At 62.9% G+C, this 19,737-nt stretch overlaps 1 protein-coding gene and 1 non-coding gene across 7 annotated transcripts; one reads left to right on the top strand and one right to left on the bottom strand.

Moving 5' to 3' along the window:
• The first annotated feature begins 379 nt into the window (after window positions 1-379).
• ATP13A2 (ATPase cation transporting 13A2) lies at window positions 380-19,460 on the top strand. Of its 6 annotated transcripts, none has more exons than XM_042996349.1 (30): window positions 380-582; window positions 6,878-6,972; window positions 7,084-7,266; window positions 7,602-7,660; window positions 7,829-7,943; window positions 8,205-8,284; window positions 9,455-9,532; window positions 9,713-9,782; window positions 10,576-10,683; window positions 10,773-10,839; window positions 10,925-11,056; window positions 11,886-12,041; window positions 12,517-12,627; window positions 12,726-12,772; window positions 12,857-13,045; window positions 13,644-13,724; window positions 13,941-14,147; window positions 14,645-14,740; window positions 14,827-14,986; window positions 15,086-15,206; window positions 15,351-15,475; window positions 16,181-16,341; window positions 16,466-16,582; window positions 16,708-16,787; window positions 17,099-17,251; window positions 17,340-17,436; window positions 18,244-18,467; window positions 18,550-18,701; window positions 18,789-18,958; window positions 19,052-19,460. In XM_042996349.1, the coding sequence occupies exons 1-30, from the start codon at window positions 573-575 to the stop codon at window positions 19,184-19,186; spliced, it is 3,579 nt and encodes a 1,192-aa protein (XP_042852283.1). In that variant the 5' UTR covers window positions 380-572; the 3' UTR covers window positions 19,187-19,460. The 6 variants fall into 6 exon arrangements, with proteins under 6 accessions (XP_042852283.1, XP_042852282.1, XP_042852286.1 ...); XM_042996348.1 differs by having other exon boundaries at window positions 10,549-10,683; XM_042996352.1 differs by lacking the exon at window positions 16,466-16,582 and having other exon boundaries at window positions 10,549-10,683.
• LOC122241743 lies at window positions 6,657-6,790 on the bottom strand. The gene has a single exon (XR_006221966.1). It is a non-coding gene; the product is annotated as a small nucleolar RNA SNORA16B/SNORA16A family (small nucleolar RNA).
• Window positions 19,461-19,737: the final 277 nt, after the last annotated feature.

Raw genomic sequence — 19,737 nt, 5'->3', positions numbered from 1 at the left:
CCCTGCCTCTGTGGGTGCATCTGTGTGGGTGCGCCTGAGGGCTGCTGTCCTCTCTCTAAATGTCACACCTCTGTGTGTGAATCTGGGTGGCGTGGGAGGGGTGTTGTGCACTGGTGTTTGTGTGTCTGAAGGTTACCGTCTCTGAGTGTGTGTCCGTGTGTTCACGTGTCTGAGGACTGGCCGTCGGAGTTCCTGACAGTCCCTGTCGGAGCCCCCCCGCCCTCCTCTGGGTCTGTGTACCTCGGGCGGTGGATCCGCCTCTACGCGGGCGGCGGAGGCGGCTCGGACTACAAGTCCCGGCAGCCCGCGCGCGGGGCGGACGTGGGGCCGCAGTGGGCCGGGCGGGGCTTGGCTGCGCTCACACCCCGACTGCGGCACCGTCCCAGCCGCGCCGGCAGCCGGCTCCCGTGCAGGTGCCTCGGACCACCTCGCGCCACCGGACTTCTGCCCCGCACCCCACCCCCCGCCGCCTCCCGCCTCCTGCCTCGCGCCCCCGCCGCGGGGCATCGCGACGCCCGGGCCCGGGCCACGGGCCGCAGCGCCGGGGCCGGCGATGAGCGCGAGGAGCCGGCATGAGCGCAGGTGAGTCCGCGGCTGGGGCCTCCCCGAACAGGGCGCGGTCCCCGGGCCTCCTGGGCCTCCTGTCGTCGCGCCTGCCGTGGCGCGACACCCCCACCGCAGGCTCGCAGGCCAGGGGAACGACCTCCGGAGGCATGCCCGCGCCCATCCCGGCCCCCTCCTGGGGGAGTCGGCGCGGGGACCCTTCCCAGAGAGGCCAGGAGCCCGGGGATGGCGCCGCGCGGAACCGTCGCCTCCCTGCTTTCCAGCAGCCCTGGGCGCTGTGCACGAGGGTGATTGGCGGCCCGCGGGGAAGGGGCGCGGGGAGATGCCCCACTCCCACTGGACTCCCTCCCGCAGTGACGGATGTCCAGGGCGGGGGAATAGGCCGCATGAATGGGGAAGATGCGTGGACGCCGCCGCATCCGGGGCCTCTGGGTGCTTACTCCTCTTGGATGAATGAAGAATGAATGAATGAATGGGGTTGGAGACGCCAGGCTCCCGAGTCCCTGGGTCAGAGTGCCCTGGACACAAAATGCCACTCCTGCCTCAGGCCTCCAGAGGAAGCCTGTCAACACCCGGGGTCCGAGGACCACACCCTGCCTGTTACCCTTCCCAGACCACGTGTCCCAAGCCCACCCTTTTCTGAGTATAAATTAAATCCCACCTTCTGAGAAGGAGCCGCTCTTCTCCGGGAGGGGGAAGGTCTCATCTCCATGTCAGTCACTCAGGCCTCGGCAGAGGGCCCACCAAAGGTCGAGCATCCTGTACAGCCGCAGAAGGCTCAGTTCTGGGCTCTCCCTCCCCACCTCCCACCTCTCTCCCCACCTCCCACCTCTCTCCCCACCTCCCACCTCTCTCCCCACCTCCCACCTCTCTCCCCAACCACCGCTGCCACCCCACCGGAAGCTGGGAGTGCACCGGGGGTGAGGAAGGGGGAAAGCTGAGGAAAGATACCCTCCGAACACCAGACCCGAAGATCGGATTACTACTAGCAGGCTGTTCCTCTCCCCCCCTAGCCTGGCAGAGGAGAGGAGCTTCTGGCCACGGGGGAAGCACAGTGCAGGAGGAGGCAGTGCTGCTGCCCTGGGCCACTGCCAGGTCACCAGCAGGAAGCTGGGGCTTCCGCAGGAAACGAGAGGTTCTCAGATGGCTTTGCAGCCCCTTCACTCTGGAGTGCTGGTGGCATTGCCCCAGGGCTGCAGAGTCAAGCTGGCTTCAAGTCTAGTCTTGACCACCCATATCTGTGTGACTGTGGACATATTAATCAACCTCTCTGTGCCTCATTTTAAATGGGATCCAAATCCATTGCTTTCACGGTGCGGCTGCGAGGATGAGCTAAGAGGAATGTGTTCCTGCAGAACCACTCATTTCCAGCTTCTGCCCTTTCGAGCTGTAGGTCTCTGGGCGAGGTATCTTGAAGCTTTGTTCCGCAGTTTTCCCTACTGTAAAATGAGATGATAATTGCCCCTCAGTCACTGTTATTCAGAAGAGCAACCGAATCATCCTGAAAAGTATTCTCATCCCACACCGCACAGACCGCTCTGGGCCAGCCTGAGCTGGCGATACTGAAAGAGATCAGATACTGCCCTGATCCTCCTGTGCCATTCCTGGGGAGCTGAGATGTGACAGGAGATCAACAGGCACTTGCCAGTGTCTTGACAAGTGTCCTGCTGGAGGGAAAGAGTGCCCTAGGCTTGATCTTGCTGGAAGACCAGAGTTTTCTAGGCTAGACTTCTCCATAGATCTGACTTCCTCCTTCAAGCCCCTCTTTCTTTCCTTCCTTCCTCCCGAGGTTGACTGGGAGAGCATCCCGTCCTGAAAGGAGGGGTGTGTGATGGCACCAGGAAGAACTTCCCAGAGGGAACGGTGCTTGGGGCCTGGGGGGAGCGAGCAAACAAGGGTGCCACAGGGTGATCTCTGGCAGGGCCCTTCAAGACGAGGCCCGTACTTCTGCACCTGGCAGCTGACTGGCCCAGAGGCAGGGGCTGGTGCTGTCATGTCAGCGAGACGTGCAGGCGTGCCTCGGCCGTTCGTTCATTCAGTAAACGGTTCCAGAGTCCCAGCCTCGTGCCAGGCACTGGGAGCCGGAGGGGGACGCCCGTGCAGGCCTGATGCTGTGATGGCTGCCAGTGGGTGTGGCTGAGGCGGACAGAGAGGACGGGGGAGCGAGACAGATCCTTTCCAGCTGCGACAAGTCGGTGGGCAAACTGCCTCCCCAGGACTCAGCCTTCGCACCTGTTAAGTGGGGTAAACGGCAGGATGAAAGCAGATCAGGGAAGCGACCCGCTCTGGGTGGCCCGGCGTGCCGCAGGCTTCTTCCCCATCCCCAGCCGAGCAGTTAGCCCGGAGAGGCTGTTGAGTGTGGACCGGGGAGCAGGGGACGCTGTGGGTTTCAGACGGGGTGATGAGGTTAAGGTACTTGCCTCACAAAACACAGCTTGCCTGTAAGGGAGCCAGGGGCTCGGACGAAGACAGCTGTGAGGACGGTAGGGCAGTGGTTAAGGGCGTGGACCCTAGGGGCGCCTGGGTGGCTCAGGCCGGTGAGCGTCCGACTCTTTGGTTTTGGCTCGGGTCACGATCAGTTCAAATGCATCGGTTCCACGCGTTTGAGCCCCGCATCGGGCTCTGTGGTGACAGTGCGGAGCCTGCTTGGGATTTTCTCCCTCTCTCTGCCCTTCTCCTACTCACACTGTCTCTGTCTCTCTCAAAATAAATGAATAAGCTTAAAAATTAAAAAAAAAAAAAAAAAAAAAAAACACGGACCCCTGCGCGAGACCGCCTAGATCGGATCCCGCCACTCACCGGCTCTGTGGCGTCTGGGCAACTTACTTCACCCCTCCCGGCCTCAGTTTCCTAATCTGTAAAATAGGGATAAAAGGAGTCCCCTCTTCATAGAGTTGTGGTGAGGAATTGAGTGAGTTAATGTGTATAAAGCCCACGGAACGATGCCCGGCCTGTGTCAACCTCTTATCACTCCAAGATGCTCTCTGTTTCCCTTACACCTCGGACCAGCCGAGATCAACCTTAAAGGAGAAACTCCCCACCCTGCCCCACTCGGGGAGCAGTTGTCTGGCAGAAGAGATGGCTGGGGTTCTGGTAGCAACTGGGACTGTCCCCTTTTGAAGTGGGGCGAGAGAAGACTATGGCTTTTTGGGTGGCCAAGGACCTGCGAACCCAGCTTGCCAGGCTGTGTCACTTGCCCCAAATGCCTGCTTCTCTGCCCCCCCCCCCTCCAGGCCCGGAACCCTAGTGATCACCACCCCCAGGCCACACCAGATAGCAGAGGGCCCTCTGCTGTGTGTCGTCTGCAGGCTGCTGTCGGGAAGGGAAGGAAGTGATGCTCTGCTAAGCCTCACTCACAAGCTGGACTGGGCTGGGACCAGAGAGTGAAAGGGACCATCTCAGGAGACCCGGTCTGGGACCTGTGTGAACCCCAGGGAAGAAGGCTGACCTGGCCTCCTGCCCTTCCGGCTTTGAGACTGTTGCCGGCCAGACACCCAGGCTGTGTGTGTGTGTGTGTGTGTGTGTGTGTGTGTGTGTGTGTGTGTCCCTGTCCCTGAGCTGACACTCCATTTGTGTTCTGAGTCAGCCAAGTGGACAGGGCAGGGGAGGGACTGGCTGGAGGTGGGGCTTGTGGGGCTTAATTGGTTGTTGACTCATCAGGTTCGGAGAGGCCTAGGGAGGTGCAGGCCATGAGCCCTGGTCTCTGAAAGTGCCCACATGGGCCCCCAAAACACAGGATCTGGCTCCAGCTTCCTGGCTCCATCATTTACCTGGGGCTCTCTGTCCCTCCGAGCCTCAGTTCCCTCATTTGTACAATGAGAAAAATGAGTCGGCCTCCTCGCGTTGCTGGAGGGTAAAGGAGCGAATTCATAGGGATGCTCCCAGTGGGTCTTGTCTCCCAGGAAGTGCTTATTGACTGTTGGCTGCTTTTTATAGTCATTACCATAGTAATTATTATCCCCGTCGTTACGTGGCGATATGGGGGCTGGGGTAGGAGATCTGCGTGGCCTGATGGGGACCCGTGGCCCCAATCCTCAGGGTGTCCTCCGGTGGTCCAGCAGAGGGAGAAAACCCTGGAGTCAGCCTGCCTGGACTTGCATCCCGACGCTACCGTGTACTTGCTGTGTGATTTGGCCAAGTGACTTAACCTCTCTGAGCCTCCTTTTCTTCTATAGAAAGGGGCTAATAATTGAGCTCCCATGGCAGGGTTATCGTGTCAACCGTGTACAATGGGCCTTCGGAAGCGTTGGCTGTTTGGAAAGCTTCAGAAGCCCAAGTGTTTGGGGAGAGAGCAGCTGAGGGGCTGGGGATGTTTATGACAGTGGCAGCGGCCTGGGACACTCTGGGCTCGTTGGTGGAAACTTCTAGGCCAGGGCTGTGCAGGGCTCCTCTGGGGAGGGGAAAGGACGGGAGCTTGGGAAACCTGCAGCCCGCCCCCACCTGCCTGGCCCTCCCATCCCTCTAAGCGAGCTTTTCCAGAGGCTCCTGCCATTGCTCTGGCAGGTCTGGGGAGGGGCCCAGGCACCTGCATGTCTGAACCCCACAAAGGCTGCCTGACAGCGGGAGCCGTGAGCCCACCCCGTCTGTAGCCCTGGAACATTCACTGCCTGCCCGCCCTGCCAGGACCACAGCTCTACAGCTGGGGATACAGAAGTAAACAGAATTTCTGCAATAGAGCCACCTAGTGCTGTTCTCTGAGCCTCAGTTCTCCCATCTGTAAAATGGGGGTGATAGCCCTCCCTTTGCAGAGGTTAAGTGAGGAACCCTGGTAACTGCTCAGCTGGGACACAGCATCTTCTCTTTGCAGCTGAACCCTCCTCTCTGCCCACCCCACCCCCCCACTGGCTGGGCTCCTCCCTCCCCTCACCCCTCCCCAGTTCCCCTTTGCAGTGGAGGCCCCTTTCCTGGCTGCCATCAGAGGCGGGCCTGACGTCTTGGCTTCTCAGCATCTCCTCGCTGCCAGGACTCTGCCGGGCACGGGAGTTGACCAAGGAGGAGCAGCCCTGATCCCTGCCCTCAGGGTGGGGACCAGACGGAAAAGAGGGGCACATAGCTCCCAGGAAGCTACCAGCTAGATGTGTGAGGGCGGTGTGAGCTCAGGGTGCCTCCCCCCAGGGCCTGTCCCCCACCCCATTGTGAGCCGACACCCAGCCAGAGAGAGCCAGACGCACAAAGGAGCTCGACATGGTGAGTGAGAACCAGTAGAACAGCCAGATCACTGCTATTAGATCCGTCAGACCAGTTTATAAAACAGCGATGCTTTTTACTTCAGTCTTTTATTGGTCAGGCCGGGTGATTATGGGTTCACAGTTGGGAGAGAAACACTAGGGGAATGAGGGGAGCTTAATCACAGACACAGCTTTGTGAGCAGCAGACCTCACTTTATTATTATTATTTTTTTAATGTTTATTTTTGAGAGTAAGCGGGAGAGGGGCAGAGAGAGAGGGAGACACAGAACCGGAAGCAGGCTCCAGGCTCCGAGCTGTCAGCACCGAGCCCGACGCGGGGCTCGAACCCACGAACCGTGATGTCATAAGCTGAGCCGAAGTCGGAGGCTTAACCGACCGAGCCGCCCAGGCGCCCCAGCAGACCTCACTCTGAACACAGCATCAGCAACAAGCTAGCGTCTGCAGAATCAGACGCTGCCAGGAAACCTGGGGGCAGCCAGATCCTGAGGGGGTTGTGTTCCGTCGCGGTCCTGACCCCAGGATCCCCACTCACGGAAAGCGCCACTTCACTCATGCCAGAACCTTTGTCTCGCACAGCTGTGACTACAGTTGTCTTGAATAAGCTTATGGCCCCCTTCTTGTGCTCCTCAGCATCAAGGTTTGACTGCCTTTGGTGCTGGTACTGACACCTTAAGCTTTTCAGGGCAAGGACCCAAAGCACCACACAGGTCTTTTCCAGTACGTGTCCAGCCCGCTCCCATCTGCCCCTCCGGACGGGTCCTTGGTCTCAGCAGGCGAGTTCTCGAGAGCCTCCTTCTGGTAACTATATGCGAGACCCCACCCATGGAACGTTTCTCCTGACTTCTGGAAACATGCCAGTTTTAGCAAAGGACTCTGTACCCAAGAGTTGGCAGGGACAGCGGGGACTGTCTTTTCCCAAAATGTTGCAGGTCAGTTATGGCAAACAGAACCGTGACCGTCAGGGAGAACAGCCACGCCGGCTCCTTTTTGACCACAGCGGCTGCATGGAAACAGCCGCGGCTTCTGTAGGGGCCACAAAATGACAATGCTTGTTATGTTTAAAGAAACAGGAGCAGGAGGAGCCCCGCCCCCCCGGCCGTGACCTCTCTCCTTTGTGCCCACAGACAGCAGCCCTCTCGTGGGCAGCACGCCCGCCGGTTATGGGACCCTGACGATAGAGACATCTGTAGATCCCCTCAGCTCCTCAGTTTCATCCGTGGTACGTGGGCGGGTGTGGGCGGGTGTGGGCGGGTGGGCCCCCCAGACCCCCCGGCTCCTCCTCTAGCCCGCCCCGCCCCCACCTCGGCCTTCTCTGTCGGCGTCTCCGCAGAGGCTCAGCGGTTACTGTGGCAGTCCATGGAGGGTCATAGGCTATCACATCGTGGTCTGGATGATGGCAGGGGTCCCTTTGCTGCTGTTCCGCTGGAAGCCGGTGTGGCGGGTGCGGCTGCGGCTCCGGCCCTGCAACCTGGCCCGCGCCGAAACACTCGTCATCGAAATAAGAGACAAAGAGGTGAGTCCCGGCCGGCAGGGGCAGAGGAGAGGGTGGGGTGGGTCTGGCGCTGGAGAGGGCCCGATGCAGGGGGAGGAAGGCGATGGATCGTGCTCGGGTTCTCAGCCCGATCCGGCCCCGGAATCTCTGTGGGACCTGACACAGGTTGTCCTTTCTGGACCTCAGCTTTCCCATCTGAGCAGTGGGTAGAAGGGACAGGTTAGGTGGCTCCTGAGAGGAGGATCATCTACGTCCTTGATCCCTGCCTTCTCCAGCAGGGGCCACAGGGTGGGCAGGGTGGGGCCTGGGAAGGGAGGAGTCTCCTCTGGGACCAAGTCCACGCCTCTGTGTTCCAGGATAATTCGTGGCAGCTGTATACTGTGCAGGTGCAGACTGAGGCCATCAGTGAGAGCAGGTGAGGCAGCCCATCACCCTTCCCAGAAGCCCCTGCTCCCCACCGGCCTCCTCCCACAAAGGCTCTGACCCTGGTGCCGTGCACCCCAGGGAGGGACCATGGCTCCATGGGGATGGGGTGGTGCTGGAACGTTCCAGAGTGCCGCAGTAACCCCCACACCCCTCCCAGCCTGGAGCTGCCTGCCCAGGTCCAGGCGGAGGACGGCCGGAGCCAGGCGGCTGTTGGGGCAGTACCAGAGGGTGCATGGAAGGACACCACCCAGTTCTGCAGGAACGAAGAGGCAGTGAGTGGACAGCTGGGTCCGCACAAGTCCTTACCCGTCCCTGGGCCTCACTTTCACGCTCTATACGGCGATGGATTGGACTCCACCCTCCCCAGGCACCTCCGGTTCCATTGTCCCAAATGTCCCGGATGCCGGCTGAGCACCTTAACACATCCAGGCCTCCCTCCCTCTTTCCTGTGACTCTGGCCTCTCTACCCCTGCCCTCCCCACCCCCCAGCTCCTCTTGGGGCTGCTTTCCAGCCTCTTCTCTCTCCTATGCAGCAGCGGAAGCTGCGATACTACCTCTTCCGGGGCCAGCGCTACGTCTGGATCGAGAGCCAACAGGCCTTCTGCCAAGTCAGGTAGGGGTCAGGGCCGGCACGCACACGCCGATGCTGGGCTGGGCAGGAGGGGTGGCATGAGGTGGCCCGGCGGGCTCCCCGCAGCTCTGTGCTTTGGTCCCCTGCGGCGTGAGCGAGCCCCTGAGCCTCTCCAGGCCTCAGAGTCCCTGTAACCGGGACATGAAGAGAATCCATGCCTCCTAGGGTTATCTTGAGGGGGAAATCTGTAAGCTTCGTGTAAAGTCTGGCTCAGCCTCGGGCCAAGGGGGTGACACCAAATCAGAGCTGAGGCTCTGGACTGGGACCCTCCATTTGGGGTCTCATCCCTGCTCTGCCACCTACTTGAGAAATGGGAGCTCACAACACATCTTCAAGTGCAGGGAGCTTGTGTGGAAGGTGATCCCGGGGAACACTGGGGGGTGTGGGGGGAGCAGGAGGTATCATAGGGAGCTTGGTCCCCTTGGGGATCTTCTCGAGCCAGTGCGGAGCCCGGGGTGCCCTCACCCGAGGAGCGAGGAGGCTGGGGGTACTTCCCATCATCCCCCACCCCTGCCCCACCCGTGTTGGCGGCTGGCTCCTGGCCACGGACGTGAATTCCTTGGTGCTCCCCGGCTCGCGGTGGAGCACCCTCCTGCAGCCAGGAACAACCCGCCAGCGAAGACAGGTGTTTGCAGTGCCAGCTGCGTCTGCAGAGGTGGGCACCCCGCGGATGGGGGGACGGGGCCAGCCCCTGCCACAGGAGGAGAATAGCACAAATGGCTGACGTGTTCGTCACGACGTAGGTGCCAGGGACTAGCCACGCGCTTTGTGTGGCTTCTATTTTATTCCACCTGTAGCCCTGTGAGGCGGGTGCTGTCACCATCCCCATTCCGCAGGGGAGGAAACTGAGTCACAGAGAGGTTGAGTCGCTTGACGAAGGCGTCATCATTGTAAATGATACTCCTGTCACTAAATAAGAGTGGTTCTTGTCGGTATTAAATGTTATCAATCATCTCTCATTGTTCTTCCTCGGCGAGGTAGTTTGGGGCCAGTCAGAGGGATGGAAGGAGAAAGTTAAGCCCAGAGTTTGTGAGGAACCTGCCTCCTCCTAGGAGCTCAGTGGGCCCGAAGGGACCTGGAGCCCCAAGTCCCTGGCCTGCAGGGCACCCGGGTCCCATCACCTATCTGAGTAACCCCCCCACCCCCCCGCAGCCTGCTGGACCACGGCCGCACCTGTGACGACGTCCGCCGCTCCTGCTCTGGCCTCAGCCTCCAGGAGCAAGCCGTGAGGTGGGTGCTGCCCTGGACCAGAGGTTCCCTGCACTCTGGGGACCCCTGTCTTGCTCCCCTGAGTGTGGCCTTGTCTGGGTCTCGGTTTCCCTGGCTGTGAGATGAGGACCTCTGTTGCCCTTGGAGGATCCGGCCGCCGCTCCCCCCCTCCATCTTTTGGCCTCGTCACCTCTCTTGCAGGAAGACCATCTATGGCCCCAACGTGATCAGCGTGCCGGTCAAGTCCTATCCCCAGCTGCTGGTGGACGAGGTAGGGCTGTCCCTGGGCCTCGCCCCAGCTCTGGCCTGGATGGGCTATGTGACCCTGGCCGGGGGTTTGGCCTCTCTGGGCCACTTTCCAGTGGCAGACCAGAGCAGCCGTCCCCTTCTCCACAGGGGAGAGTCATCTCAGACCCAGCCCCATCAGCTCAGGGCCAGGACTTGGAGGCTCTGATCCAGGCTGAGGCTGGGAAGAGAGGCCCGGAGGCAAAGCCACAGGGGCTGGGCTTCTCCTGCGGGTGAGAGCCGTGACTCTCTGTGCTTAAGCCGCTTTAACCGTCTGGCAGCCGTGGAGTAGGGACACTCGGTTCATATGCAAAGAACCCAGGCTTCAGAGGGGTGACACGGCATAGGGGACGAAGGGATCCCTCTGAGGGATCTGAGCCCTCTGAGCCAGAGGCAGACGCCCCTGAAGGGGAACAGACTTCAGGAGTCTGGCCCGATGTAAACCCCAGGCAGCCACTCGGGAGCTGTGTGGTTTGGAGCAAGTGACTTGACCCTACTGTGCCTCAGTTTCCTTGTCTGCAAAATGGAGTGAGGGTAGCATCCACCCCGTGGAATTGTCATCACCATCGGATGGTACTCAGACGCGGCGCTTAGCGGGGGCCTGGCATGGAAATGCCCGCGTCCTCCCTAGAGCAGAGAAGCCGGGGGCTCGAGAGCTGTCCGGATGGGGCTGAGCAGGGAAACGGCCCGGCCCGGGGCTGCGCTGGCCCGGGGTCACGGGCCCTGATGCTGCCTCCCCGCCCCTCCCCCAGGCACTGAACCCCTACTATGGGTTCCAGGCCTTCAGCATCGGGCTGTGGCTGGCGGACCGCTACTACTCATATGCCCTTTGCATACTGCTCATCTCCACCGCCTCCATCTGTCTGTCGCTCTACAAGACCAGGAAGGTGAGTGGTGTGAGGGGGCCGGGGCGGGGCAGGCGGGTCCCCAAGGGGGCCACTGCCTACCCACTCCCCGCGTGTCCCCCCGCCCGCAGCAAAGCCAGACTCTGAGGGACATGGTGCAGCTGTCCACACGGGTGTGCGTGTGCCGGCCCGGGGGAGGTGAGCGCTGGGGAAGGGAGGGGGCAGGGCGGGGGGGGGCGCCCTGGGCCGTGCTGAGGCCCCCTCCGCTTGCCCGCACCCGCAGAGGAGGAGTGGGTGGACTCCAGCGAGCTGGTGCCTGGAGACTGCCTGGTGCTGCCCCAGGAAGGCGGCCTGGTGCCCTGCGACGCTGCCCTGGTGGCTGGGGAGTGCATGGTCAACGAGAGCTCTCTGACAGGTCAGCCCTCCGGGTCTTCCTCCCCTGCCAGCAGGCCCCTCTGCTCGCATCGGGGACATTGAGGTTTTTCTTTTGTGCTCAAGTCACAACCCGGGGGTCGGGTCGGCATTTGCTAATCCTACATGCTCAGGCACTCAGTAAGAGATTGACCCTCGGGGCACGCCTGGGTGGCTCAGTCGGTTGAGCCTCTGACTTCAGCTCAGGTCATGATCTCACATGTCGGTGGGTTCGAGTCCCACGTGGGGCTCTGTGCTGCCGGCTCAGAGCCTGGAGCCTGCTTCGGATTCTGTGTCTCTCTCTCTCTCTCTCTCTCTCTCTCTCTCTCTGCCCTTCCCCTGCTTGCGCTCTCTCAAAAATAAATGAACATTAAAAAAAAAAAAAGATTACTACTCTGCCAGACAGCATGCTCGGGGCTTTGTAGAGGTTTAGTCCCCACGCCCCACCCTGTGGTTTATTGGCTTGAGTTATAAAAGGAGTACAGCTTGTTATAAAATAATTCCAACAGAATGAGAACATCCTCCCCACCCCCTGCCCCCCAACTATGTGGACACGAGTGCACACCCGCTTTCCCATGTTCCCCGCGGGAGGGGTCCCGGTACCTGGCTGGCACACGGCCTTGCAGGGTTGCCTGACTGTGTCTTTTAGGTCTTTTGCCCTCTCTCAGCCTCAGTGTCCCTCTGTGTAAAATGGGGGCAGTGGTTTCTGCACACATGGTTCCCAGAGTTAAATGAGACCTAGGGCTTTAGGAAACAATTCGGTGCTTCACTCTGGTCGGTGGGAAGGAGTGGCATGGAACCCCCTCACCAGCTTCGTACCGCGTCCCTTCCAGGGGAGAGCGTTCCAGTGCTGAAGACGGCCCTGCCGGAAGGACCGGTGCCCTACTGCCCCGAGACCCACCGGCGGCACACGCTCTTCTGTGGGACCCTCGTCCTGCAGGCCCGGGCCTTTGTTGGACCCCACGTCCTGGCAGTGGTGACTCGAACAGGTGGGAGTCCGGGACGCAGGGAGGGATGCTGGGCTCGTGACACCGGGCAGGGCGGGGGCCATCTCCGCTGCTGTCCTACCATGGGACCTGAGACAAGTCCCACTGCCAAGTTGGGGTTGGCTGATGTGGGCAGGGATGTGGCCAGCAAGGAGGAGCCCACCCCTCCGGAAGGGAGCAGCCCCGTACGACGCCGGCAGGTTCTTGTCGTGTGGGAATGGGACCCGGTGTCACCAGATCTGAGTGTTTCAGCACAAGCCACATATCTGAATTTTAAGTGAAACCACCCACTTTATAGATAACTGTCCATTCATTCCGGTTTTACTGAGCCCTGTGAGCGCCGGGCCATCACGAGGAACCCCAAACTGGATGATTCCTAATCCTGGGAGCACCACATCTCACAGCCCCCAGGCGCGGTGGTGGAGGGGAGGGGCCGAGAGGACCCGTCCTGACCCTCGGCCTCCCCGGCTCCCCCCAGGGTTCTGCACAGCCAAAGGGGGCCTGGTGAGCTCCATCCTGCATCCCCGGCCCATCAGCTTCAAGTTCTACAAGCACAGCATGAAGTTTGTGGCCGCCCTCTCTGTCCTGGGTGAGCGTCCCCCTGCATTCCCCTCTGCTGGTGGGACATCCCAAATCCCGTCCCAAATCCCGTCCCAAATCCCGCTGAGTCCCTTGCTGTCTCCCCAGCTCTCCTCGGCACTATCTACAGCATCTTCGTCCTTCACCGCAACCGGGTGAGTCTCGGGGGGCCGGGTGGGGCCCGGCAGCGGGGACCCGGGGCCGGCCTGGCCCTTGGCGTTCACGGTGCCTCCTGCCAGGTGCCTCTGAATGAGATCGTGATCCGCGCTCTGGACCTGGTGACGGTCGTGGTGCCCCCCGCCCTGCCAGCCGCCATGACCGTGTGCACGCTTTACGCCCAGAGCCGGCTCCGGAGTCAGGGTATCTTCTGTATCCACCCGCTGCGCATCAACCTGGGGGGCAAGCTCCAGCTGGTGTGTTTCGACAAGGTGGGGGCCGCAGGGCAGGGGGCCCGGGCGCCACGGCCAGGCCTCCGCACCCGTGTCTCATTCGGCAACACTGACCAAGGGCCTGCTTGGTGCCAGATCCTGTCCTGGGGGGGGGGGAAACCCTTAGAGATACCACCCCCCCACCCCCACCCAGGTCCCAGCCGCGTCAAGCTCACGGCCTGGCGGATGAGCTGTCCGAGATCATTCAGGCTTTTCCCCCGTATTGCTCTCAGCGCTGAGACCCAGCAGAGACCCCACGGCGATGTCCCCCCACCAGAAAGCACAGAAAGCTGCAGACGATGTGATGGGCTTGGGGAAGGAAGTGAACGGAGTAATGGGACGGGTGCTACTTGAGGTCACTCCCTCAGGGAGATGGCAGTGAGGAAGTCTTCGCTGGGAGGCTGGGCCACTGGGGCAGGGCCGGAGAAGCTGAGCAGACCACGTGCCTGAGGCAAGAGGAGCAGGGGGGAAGGGGGCAGGGTGAGATGGGGGGGCGCCCTGGTCGTCAGAGGCTGGTGAGCCCCGTGGAGGAGTTTGGACATTAACTATTCTGAGGGCACCGGGGGCCACAGAGGTTTTAAGCTGATCGTGTTCACAGAGCTCCCCGGCTGTCCCTGGGCCGCGGGAACACAGCCTGGGGCGTGCAGGCTGGCGCCTGCCTCGCTCATCCATTCAGCAGGTACACCGAGCGCTGCGTGTGGCAGGGCCCCTTCCTGGCACCGCATCAGATGGGTGATAGGGCAGCAAAGGGGCCTCGGGTGGGGACCCGGCGGCAGTGGTGCCAGACAGAGGAAGTGGGGGCTGGGGAGGGCGACTCTGGGGCGTGGGCGCCCAGCACAGCCGCACACGGCTCAACCCGAGGACTCACCACTGGCCTGCCCCTTGCCCCCTGCAGACGGGCACCCTCACGGAGGACGGCTTGGATGTGATGGGTGTGGTGCCCCTAAAAGGGCAGGCGTTCCTGCCTCTGGTCCCGGAGCCCCGCCGCCTGCCCGTGGGGCCCCTGCTCCGAGCGCTGGCCACCTGCCACGCCCTCACCCGGCTCCAGGACACCCCGGTGGGCGACCCCATGGACCTCAAGATGGTGGAATCTACTGGCTGGGTGAGGAGCAGGGCAGCCCCTGCCTCTGGGCAGCTGGGCTCTAACGGACCCTGCCCGGTCTCCGTTCCAGGACGTCAGGTGGTGTCCAGTGTGCCGCCGTCATTAATAACAATGTGGCCAAGGCCACACACGAGCACCTACTGTGTGCCAGCACTCCGCTGCACAGGCCTTGTCTCGTGCTCCTCCTGTAGCCCAGGAAGGAAGCTTCAAACCTGCCTCACAGGGAGGAAGGATCGGGCTGAGGGAGATTTGGAATAACTTGTCCCAGGTCACCCTGCAGCTTGTAAGTGGCAAAGCCAGAGTTTGAACTTGGGTCCATCCGACTCCAAAGCCCGCGCTCTTGACTTCCCGTTCCATCCAGTCTCCCATGGAGGAAGTCTTCCTCCAATCTGATCTGAATCCCGCGCCGCCTCCCTCCGTGGGCCAAGGATTGGCCGCCCCGGGGCCAAGCCGGTGCCCAGCCCGTCAGATGCCAACCTTCTCTGCCCGCCTCGCAGGTCCTGGAGGAGGGGCCGGCCGCAGACTCGGCATTCGGGGCCCAGGTCCTGGCGGTGATGAAACCCCCGCTTCAGGAGCCCCAGCTGCAGGGCATGGTGAGTCTCGGGTGTGCCTGCGGGGCGCGGGGCGGCCGGGGTGGGCCCCACAGGCCGGCCCTTCAGCCGCCCCTCCGACTCTGCAGGAGGAGCCCCCGGCACCCGTCAGCGTCCTCAGCCGCTTCCCGTTCTCGTCAGCCCTGCAGCGCATGGACGTGGTGGTGGCGTGGCCGGGGGCCGCGCAGCCGGAGGCCTATGTCAAGGGCGCCCCTGAGCTGGTGGCAGGCCTCTGCGACCCCGAGACAGGTGCAGGGGGCGGGCCACTGACGGGAATGGGGTGGGCACCCGGCCTCTGCCCCTGGCCCCGCCCCCCCCGGCCCGGTGACACCTGCCTGTCCCTGGCAGTGCCCACGGACTTCGCCCAGATGCTGCAGAGCTACACGGCCGCCGGCTACCGCGTCGTGGCCCTCGCCAGCAAGCCGCTGCCCATCGCGCCCAGCCTGGAGGCCGCTCAGCGACTGACCAGGTGGACCGTCCCCTGTCCCGCCCCTTGGGGACTGCGCACCAGGCCCAGGCGTAGGCAGCGCCCTGGGAAGGTGTCCTTGCCCGGTGGCTGGCAGAGGGGCCTTGGCCACCGCCTGACCTCTGACCCAGCTCTGGCGCCCTCCAGGGACACCGTGGAGCAGGACCTGAGCCTCCTGGGGCTGCTCGTCATGAGGAACCTGCTGAAGCCGCAGACCACGCCGGTCATCCGGGCTCTGCGGAGGACCCGCATCCGCACCGTCATGGTGACAGGTACCCCGGGCAGCAGGGCCTGGGTCAGGAGGGCAGAATCTACCCCGTCACGGGCAGAGGGAAGGGCGCGCCGCGTCCCTTCTTTTCGGACCCCCGCTTCAGGCCGGGGCTTTTTCAGACGTTTCGTGGATCTTCACAACGTCCCTCCCAGGGGGTAACTGTCCCTCCATTCGATGGATGAGGCAGGCGAAACTCGGGGGGGTAGAATGACCTCCAGAGAGTCCCGGGGTGGTGCTGATCAGCCTGGGTTCCAGCCCGGCTCCAAGTCCCAAGTTCCAGCTCCACCTGTAGGAAATGGGGGAAGTTATGTCAGCCTCGAAAGTGGTGACGATTTCATGGGGCAAGGAAGGAAAGACTCTAGCCAGGGCAACACGGAGGAGCCCAACAGGTCTGCGTCCTCGTCCTGGTCCTCCCCACCCTCGCACGCACACGCTCGCACGCACACCCGCCAGCAAGGTCCGGCAGCACCGAGTAGTGTATGTGGAACTTGAAACCCGGGTGCCCAGTTTCCCCTAAGCCCTTCGATACCTGGTTTTCTAGAAGAGGAAAGTGGGGTTCAGAGACGTTGATGTACCTGCCCGAGCTCACCCAGCCAGCCGTGATAGACACCCTGTGTCTGGCCTCAGTTTTCCCATCTGTAAGTGTCAGGGTGAGGACGGCCCCCCAGATAGCACCTGGGCCCTGACCTCGTCCCCACGCTCCTAGGGGACAACCTGCAGACGGCCGTCACCGTGGCCCAGGGTTGCGGCATGGTGGGCCCCCAGGAGCGTCTGGTCCTCATCCACGCCACCCCCCCCGAGCGAGGCCGGCCTGCCTCCCTTGAGCTCCTGCCACTAGAATCCTCCACGGCTATGAACGGGGCTAAGGTGAGGCTGAGCCGGGGTTCCAGCCGCACCCCCCACCGATGACCCCGCCCCCGCGTCACCTGACCCGGGCCCCAGCTCTCCGGGGTGGGCAGGGGAAGCTGAGCGGAGCTTCCTGGGCCCCCAGGATCTCGGCCAGGCCGCAAGCTGCACCTTGGAGCCAGACCCCCGATGCAGCCACCTGGCCCTCAGCGGGTCCACCTTTGGTGTCCTTATGAAGCACTTCCCCAAGCTGCTGCCCAAGGTAGGGCTGCCCCCAAGCCTCACCCCTGGTCGCTCTACGCCACCCCATGTTCTCCTCCCTCCTCGTGGCTCTCCCGCCCCCACCCTACAGCTGCCCCAGCCTCCCCTGTCTCCCTGTGCTCTCAGGTCCTGGTCCAGGGCACTGTCTTTGCCCGCATGGCTCCTGAGCAGAAGACAGAGCTGGTTTGTGAGCTCCAGAAGCTTCAGTGAGTACATGTGGGACCTGCAGGGGGCAGCTGGTCCGTGGTGGTCGTGGTGGTGCACGAACACCTCAGGCATTAAGGATGATCCTCACCCTCCGGGAAAACCCAAGCAGCTCTCCTGGGTCCGTGATGCCGGAAGCAGTAACTGCCCCTGTTTGCTGAGCCCCTGCTGTGTGCCGGGTGCCGTGCAGGCAGCAGGGACCCGGCCAACCCCACCTTCTGCCAGCAAGCCCATGGGAGGGGAGGGGGGTCACTTCACAGACACGGAGGCTCCTCACCGGCTCCGGCCATTCCTGCACACCCCTCTGCGTCAGGTACTGCGTGGGCATGTGTGGGGACGGCGCCAATGACTGCGGCGCCCTGAAGGCGGCCGACGTGGGCATCTCACTCTCCCAGGCCGAGGCCTCTGTGGTCTCGCCCTTCACCTCGAGCATGGCCAGCATCGAGTGTGTGCCCATGGTCATCAGGTGAGGCGGGCAGGGGCCAGTGGGCCAGGGCTCATCGGGGCCCGTCGGCCCAGCCCGGGCCCCCTAATGCCCATACCCTGCTACCCAGGGAAGGCCGGTGTTCCCTCGACACGTCGTTCAGCGTCTTCAAGTACATGGCTCTGTACAGCCTGACCCAGTTCATCTCCGTCCTGATCCTCTACACGGTGAGTAGTGATCTTGCCGCCCAGAGCAGGCCCACGGCCAGGACGCTCGGCAGCGTGGCTGGGAGCCCAGCGGGTTCTGGAATGGACGGTGCCGTCTCCCATCCTGCCCTGCCGCGTTCTGGCTGTATGGCTTGGACGACTCCTGAGCCCTGGGTCGCACAACGCCGAGCTCAGCACCCGGCACACAGTAGGTCCACAGAATGACCTGGCGTGCTGGCGTTTCGCGCCTGCCCTCCGGGAGCTGCCATGCCCGAGGGAGACTGAGGCAGAGCCCAGGCAGGGACCGAGGCAGGCGTGGGACGGAGAGCCAGGGTCGCTGCGCCACGGATCCACCTGTTTCCCTGCTTGCCCTGGCCGAGACCTTGGCTGTACCCGTCACACCCTGCCCGGAGGGGTATCTCCCCGCTCTGCTCTGAGCACACGCAGCTCACCCCCATGGAAAGGAGGTGACCTTTCCGGGCAATGCAGATCTCGTACGAGCCTCTGTCCCTGTGTCCACCAGGACCTGCGTCCTCTACGGGCAGAGCCGAAGCACGCCCTTCAGCCTGGGAGGGAGCTCCCCGTGGGTAGGAGGAACCTGCCCTCTCAGATTTAGGCCCCCCTGCCTTCTCCCTCAGACCGGGAGAGGGGCTCCCCGAAGGCGGTGCAGTGTCTTCTCCATCAGACTAGGCGCTTCCCGGAGGCAGGAAGGCGCTGCCTCCCCATCAGGTTTTGGGCGGAACGATTCCCTTCCCATCGGACTGGTTGGGCGCAGGTCTGGTGCCCCCGCTGCTACCTGCCCCTCTGCCCTCCCTCCCCTGCTGGCAGATCAACACCAACCTGGGCGACCTGCAGTTCCTGGCCATCGACCTGGTCATCACCACCACGGTGGCAGTGCTCATGAGCCGCACGGGGCCGGCGCTGGCGCTGGGGCGGGCGCGGCCGCCGGGGGCCCTGCTCAGTGCGCCCGTGCTGAGCAGCCTCCTGCTGCAGGTGGCCCTGGTGGCCGGCGTGCAGCTGGGGGGCTACTTCCTGACCGTGGCCCAACCCTGGTGAGTAGCGAGTCCGTCCCCCAATCCCAGCCCAGCCCCCTCCTCCACGCTCGTTCCCTGACCCCGGGCTTCGCGCCCCCAGGTTCGTGCCCCTGAACAAGACCGTGCCCGCGCCAGACAACCTGCCCAACTACGAGAACACGGTGGTCTTCTCGCTGTCCAGCTTCCAGTACCTCATCCTGGCCGCCGCTGTGTCCAAGGGGGCGCCCTTCCGCCGGCCGCTCTACACCAACGGTGCGGCCGCGGGGCGGGGCGGGGCGGGGCTGGCGTGGGTGGAGTGGGGAGGGGCCCACCGGCCTGACGGACTCCCTCCCCCTCCAGTGCCCTTCCTGATGGCCCTGGCGCTCCTGGGCTCCGTCCTGGTGGGCCTCCTCCTGGTCCCTGGCCTCCTGCAAGGTCCGCTGGGGCTGAGGAACATCGCTGACACCTGCTTCAAGCTGCTGCTGCTGGGCCTGGTGGCCTGCAACTTCGTGGGGGCCTTCATGCTGGAGGTGGGGCGCACCCTCGGTTGGGGCTGGGGGGGTGGGCTTTCAGGGTGGGCTCGGCCGCAGCTGCCCCTCCCACCCTCTCCCTGTCCTCCGCAGAGCGTGCTGGACCAGTGCCTCCCGGCCTGCCTGCGGCGGCTCCGACCCAAAAAGGTCTCGAAGAAGCGTTTCAAGCAGCTGGAGCGGGAGCTGGCCGAGCAGCCTTGGCCACCGCCCGCCGAGCCCGCGAGGTAGCGCGGCCCCGTCCGCACACCGGACGCCGATCTCCCTGCCTCTGAGCCACCGACTGGGACCCGTCTCCGGAGACGCCACCGCCACCGCTCGTGCAGCCCGGAGGCTGGCAGATGTCCTGCTCCTGCCCCGGGTCTGCCCGGCCCAGCGTTCCCTGCCCTCGGCCGGGGAAATGCCGTCGTCCCCAACTTCAGACCTCCCGTGTACACATGACAGCTACCAATGCCCCCAGAGCCTCTGTCAGTGGAACAAATAAAGTCATGATATTTTCCTGGCACGGCCGTGGCTGTCTCCTACGTGGTACCGCTGACCGGGTTCCCGGCTGGGAGCCCCTGGCATGTGTCCGCTCTGAGCACCTCAGGTCACGGTGGACGACTCCCCTCTCCGGGCCTCCGTCTCCTCGTGGGACAGTAATGCTTTCAGGTTGAGCAGTGCCTGGTCCTCCGTTAAGCATCTGGGGTTTTGTTTTTCTCTCTTTTTTTAATTTATTTATTTATAATAATGAGTGGGGAAGGGGCAGAGACGGGGAGAGACAGAATCCCAAGCGGTCTCCG

This window comes from Panthera tigris, chromosome C1, assembly GCF_018350195.1.
Source record: "Panthera tigris isolate Pti1 chromosome C1, P.tigris_Pti1_mat1.1, whole genome shotgun sequence".
Classification (NCBI taxonomy): domain Eukaryota; kingdom Metazoa; phylum Chordata; class Mammalia; order Carnivora; family Felidae; genus Panthera; species Panthera tigris.
The sequence above is the reverse complement of the archived record's forward strand: the minus strand, read 5'-3'. Positions and strand labels throughout refer to the sequence as shown.

Excerpts from the sequence above, each read along its gene's own strand:
- ATP13A2 (XM_042996348.1), top strand. Across the intron at positions 17,252-17,339 it reads TGTGTGCCCATGGTCATCAG|GGAAGGCCGGTGTTCCCTCG; the intron begins GTGAGGCGGGCA and ends CCTGCTACCCAG. Across the intron at positions 18,702-18,788 it reads CCGGCCGCTCTACACCAACG|TGCCCTTCCTGATGGCCCTG; the intron begins GTGCGGCCGCGG and ends CTCCCCCTCCAG.